General features: G+C 28.2%; 1 protein-coding gene across 1 annotated transcript in view; it reads right to left on the minus strand.

The window, feature by feature from the left end:
- Nucleotides 1-4,552, minus strand: part of LOC106457079 (ubiquitin carboxyl-terminal hydrolase 36-like) — a gene marked incomplete at its 3' end in the record, with an annotated part of 62,124 nt that overhangs the window by 16,093 nt on the left and 41,479 nt on the right. The window contains exons 9-13 of the mRNA XM_013916462.1: nt 2,960-3,123; nt 2,124-2,217; nt 1,344-1,469; nt 938-1,021; nt 581-644 (exon numbers count right to left, since the gene is read on the minus strand). Coding sequence (XP_013771916.1) covers nt 581-644; nt 938-1,021; nt 1,344-1,469; nt 2,124-2,217; nt 2,960-3,123 — 532 coding nt within the window. The remainder of the gene's footprint in view (nt 1-580; nt 645-937; nt 1,022-1,343; nt 1,470-2,123; nt 2,218-2,959; nt 3,124-4,552) is intronic.

Here is a 4,552-nt window from a genome sequence, read left to right on the forward strand (position 1 = left end):
ACATGCATGATGCACAGACTACACAGATTGTAACTCGAGGTTCATTGGCATTTCTCCATTTAGATCACCATATTTCATAAAATAATTAATTGAATATGTAACTGTTCCATAAAAAGAAGTTGGCATTCATTATTTATGCCATTTTTTACACCTTTGTATAACTATTTTATTTGTTTTTTATCTATTTCATTCCAAAAAATACACACAAATAACAACAAATACATTTATAGGTCTAATGATGTCATGCACTAGCCCAGTGTGTTCAAAACTATGCAATAAAACATCTGGTATATTTAAAAAACTAATATAAATATACATTATTTATATCCTTGTTATTTATTTTCTTTAAATTATCCTTGTACTTATTTTTGAAATTATACAAGTATTTCAAAAAGAAAATAAACAATCTAAGAAACCAATTAAAAAATAATACAAAGTAAGTTACATGAATAACCAGACCTACACACTAAAACTGACATCTATCAGAAATATTTTGGAAACAGCATAATATGTAACTCAAATATTTACTTCTTAAATTACCTTTAAACATTTACTCTTTCTAAGTGGATTTTATACTTACGTTGTGGTGAGTGTTTCACATTTGTAGAAACCTTATGATTTAACAAACAAGCTGAATGAGGTTTCTAAAGAGATAAGAGAGCAGAAAAAAATCATGTTATATAAAACAACAAAATATACTAAATAAAATAATTCTTACCTATATTACAAAACCCACTATTTCTTAATAATGATGAGAGACAACCTTAAAATCTGGACAAACAAGTATTAGTAAAAAAAACACTTGATAATATTAATTCTGTTAGCTAAAATAAGGAATATAAATCTAATTAACACAAAAATGAAAGAAGTTCAGACCTCAAAATAACTAACTATTTTAATAAAACTCTTTACAAGTGTATTTCAAGAAACTTTATACCTTGACTTCCCTGAATGATGTTTTGACATAAAACAAGACATAGGCTTGTTGATTAAGCACCTGGTTCAGACTAACTTGCTGCACCTATAAAAATAAAATATTACAAAACTTTAGCACATTAACTCTGTGTCAGACTTAATATAAATTTCTATTTACATTGTAACATATAGAACTGTGAACATTATACCCATTTAAAGAGAATTACTGACTTTTCTAATAGATTGAGTTAACTTTAATTCTATACTTTATTCAAGTATACATAAACACAAAAAACAAGGTGTTAGCCTTAAGAACTGTGTATATCAAGGTTATATTATTAGATCATTATTTTCAAATTCAATATCAAATATATTTATTAAATGTGACTTCTCACAAGCTAATGTCTGGATAAAATAAAAACACTTACTCGTGCATCATCCATTATATACCACAATCCATTAGAGTTTCTGACATAACAGAAGTAATGGCCAGAGTTACAGCTACTCCCCATATGAACAAGAACAGCATTCAACCCATAGACCATTGGAATACCCTGATAGATGAAAGAGTTTTTCTTCATTCTTAATCTATCCAGTTGAGAAATGATTAAACTGACCACCTTAGTCATTTAGTACTAATAACATTAACAATTATCAATACAACTATTGCTTCAAATAAAGGTTACTGAGACCAAAAATACCCGAATACATCACCAGTGCCCTATACACGTCTTTTCTCAGTAAAATTGGTATTTGATGTGGTCTTGGTGATTCTCTAAATGCATATGTCTCATGTGGCTACATCATGAAGTGTGTGTGCGATCTGTCTGTGTGTTCTCAACAAATCAAGGTAATGTCCAAGTGTCTCTGTTGTAGTTTTAGCATGTTTTGCTATCAATCTGGATATCTTTATACACAAGTTGTTCAGAACTGCTAAATGAAAACACTTGTTTCATTCATTTTTTCTATGGAATTACAATGTGCATATCAAATCACATATTCAGTCACCTGACACTTGTTTTGCATAAAAATTAACTTGGGTACCGTGGACATAATCTAATAGCAGTAATTGTGCTTCATCATAACAAAAAGATAAATTCTTTCTTTGATAATTCTTTAACTCTTTTGGGTAACGTAATTTTTAAACTCTTAATTTTCATTGAATACTTTTCACATGATATTTAAATATACAATAACTGAAAACTTACTTTTGTGTCTGACATGTATGGTCGCAAGTTCAGTTTTTCAGGATATGTTACATGTTTGGTTATTTTGCCTCCCAACATTCGATTGTAGTCAAATCTTTAAAAAATAATTAAATTTTTTTTTTATATACATATACAAACACACAAACATAAAATCTATATTTTCAATATTCTAATTTGCTAAAGTAAAATCCTTTTTCAATGATGTTAATTTTTCTTGATATTTTATTTTATAATTCATTTAATTGATTAAAAATAACTACAATAAAAAATTGACAAATTTCTGAAAATCACTATGAAATTATAATGATAAAGTAAAAACTTAAATTATAAGGTAGATTAGTGAGCAAAGACTTTAAAAACATGTTCAACTGATCTAAATGACAGCTTGACTTTTCAGAACTACAGCAAAAAACCCATAATTTGAGAGAATTTTTAAATGGGAAAACAAATCCTAGTTTTTGACCTCTGTGTGATCAAGATTGCTTTTTTTTTGTGGTCAACATGATCTTTATGGACAATTAACATGTATTATAATTGAATCAACTTTTAAGGAAGATTGTTTGACTCCTATGGTAAATACAAGTTTCAATACTTGTAAAGTATCCATAAATTGCTTAAAAAAATATATTATGAAATGCAAAAAAAGATTGTACTATAAAGAAAAGTCAACTGTCTACAAAAAAAAGGCAAAACCAAAAAAGCCAGTAACTTGAAGAAAAAATAAAACTGACCTTTGAAAAGTAAATACTAAATATCCCAGGGGTTAATTTCACAAATTACCAAAGAATATTAACTAGTAAAAAATACATTGGAAAAAAATCCTGAAAACACAATACCGTTTAAACTGAAATGTTGCTACATTAGGAGCTCTATGGACAGTGAATCTTTTCTGTGCTGAAACTTTCATATTGCACTTTGGACACTTGTAAGCATTGTCATTCTGAAGGAGTTCAGGCTGTATAAATTTTTCTAAAGCTTTCTCTAGACTGTGAACGCTCTGCTGGGTGGAGAAGAAATATGCATTATACTTGTTGTGAATAGTGTTTTTTTTTGTACTTATATGGCATTTTCGGTTTTTACTACACTGCAAAGATCTCATGACTATGTAATTTCTTCATATATCTACATGGTCTTTACACATACCTTGTTACATATAAACAGTACAATAATCAATTCAGAAGGTAAAAGATTCAACACTGTGTATACAACATTTATTTTTCATTATTTCAATGTCACCTTTAAGTACACCCTACACAACAGACTTACTAAAACAATGAAATTTCACCACACTTAGATTACTTTTTTCATTTATAAATATACAATCTAATTAGATTTCATGTCAAATTCAATTTATGTGACACTGATTTGTGCCACTTTTTACCTTACCATGTTAAAATTACCATACAAATTTTTGATTATCCTCATACTCAGGGCTGAGCATGTTTTTAGTCAACTCTAAAACAAAATTATTTTATACTAGTTGGCCAAATGACGACAGTTGTAAAAATGCTACCTAATTTTTAAAACTTTTCTAAAATACCATATTTATTACTCCACACTATTCTTTAATATGTTCATATAAATTCAATTAAATATTAATGTATGCTAACAACATCATGATATATATAACTAAAACAAAATTAACATCTTGTTAGGCAACTGTCTGAGAGCATGGCTCAATGGTTAGCATACTACTCTAAGTATCTGACATTTGAATCTTGTTACAACCCCTCCCCCAAAATAATTGCATTCCACACTTTGAGGCCATGGATGTATTATAACAGATCAAGTAGCCCAAGAGTTAGCAATGAGTGGCTCTGACTAGCTGATTTTCCTCTAATCCATCACTTTAAAGTTAAGGATGGCTAGCACTGATAACTCTCATGTAGCTTTGTGCAAAGATAAAAAAAATCAATCATTTACAGACAAAATAATTCTAAAAGTTTTGTTGCATAAATGAAATTAATCAAAACATAGACAACTTAAGTAACTGTGGAAACTTGCAATATGCACAAATGGTTTCAAGTATGCAAGTTATCATTAGCTTTGAATCATCTCAACATCACGTTTTATATTGGTATACTGTTAGTACAACGACCAGTAAACATTACCTGTGATGTAACAAAGTATCACATTTTAAAAAATTATTAATCTTTTTTTGCCTATGATAATTTTACAAATGGAATATAGCACTGCCATGCTAAGTATAAGTTTAAAAATATGTATATGTGTGTATATACATATACACACACACACACACACCTTAACAACAACTACTTATACTAGCACTAAACAATTATGTTTTAGGTTTTAGTGATGTACATTCAAAATTTTATTAAATTACTTCTTATTTATGTTATACCAATTAGTATAGCATAAAATGTTAGCTAATAACCCATATTTTAATAGTATACAAGTTTTAAGTTCTT

Source organism: Limulus polyphemus, unplaced genomic scaffold (assembly GCF_000517525.1).
Source record: "Limulus polyphemus unplaced genomic scaffold, Limulus_polyphemus-2.1.2 Scaffold290, whole genome shotgun sequence".
In the NCBI taxonomy this organism is placed as follows: Eukaryota; Metazoa; Arthropoda; class Merostomata; order Xiphosura; family Limulidae; genus Limulus; species Limulus polyphemus.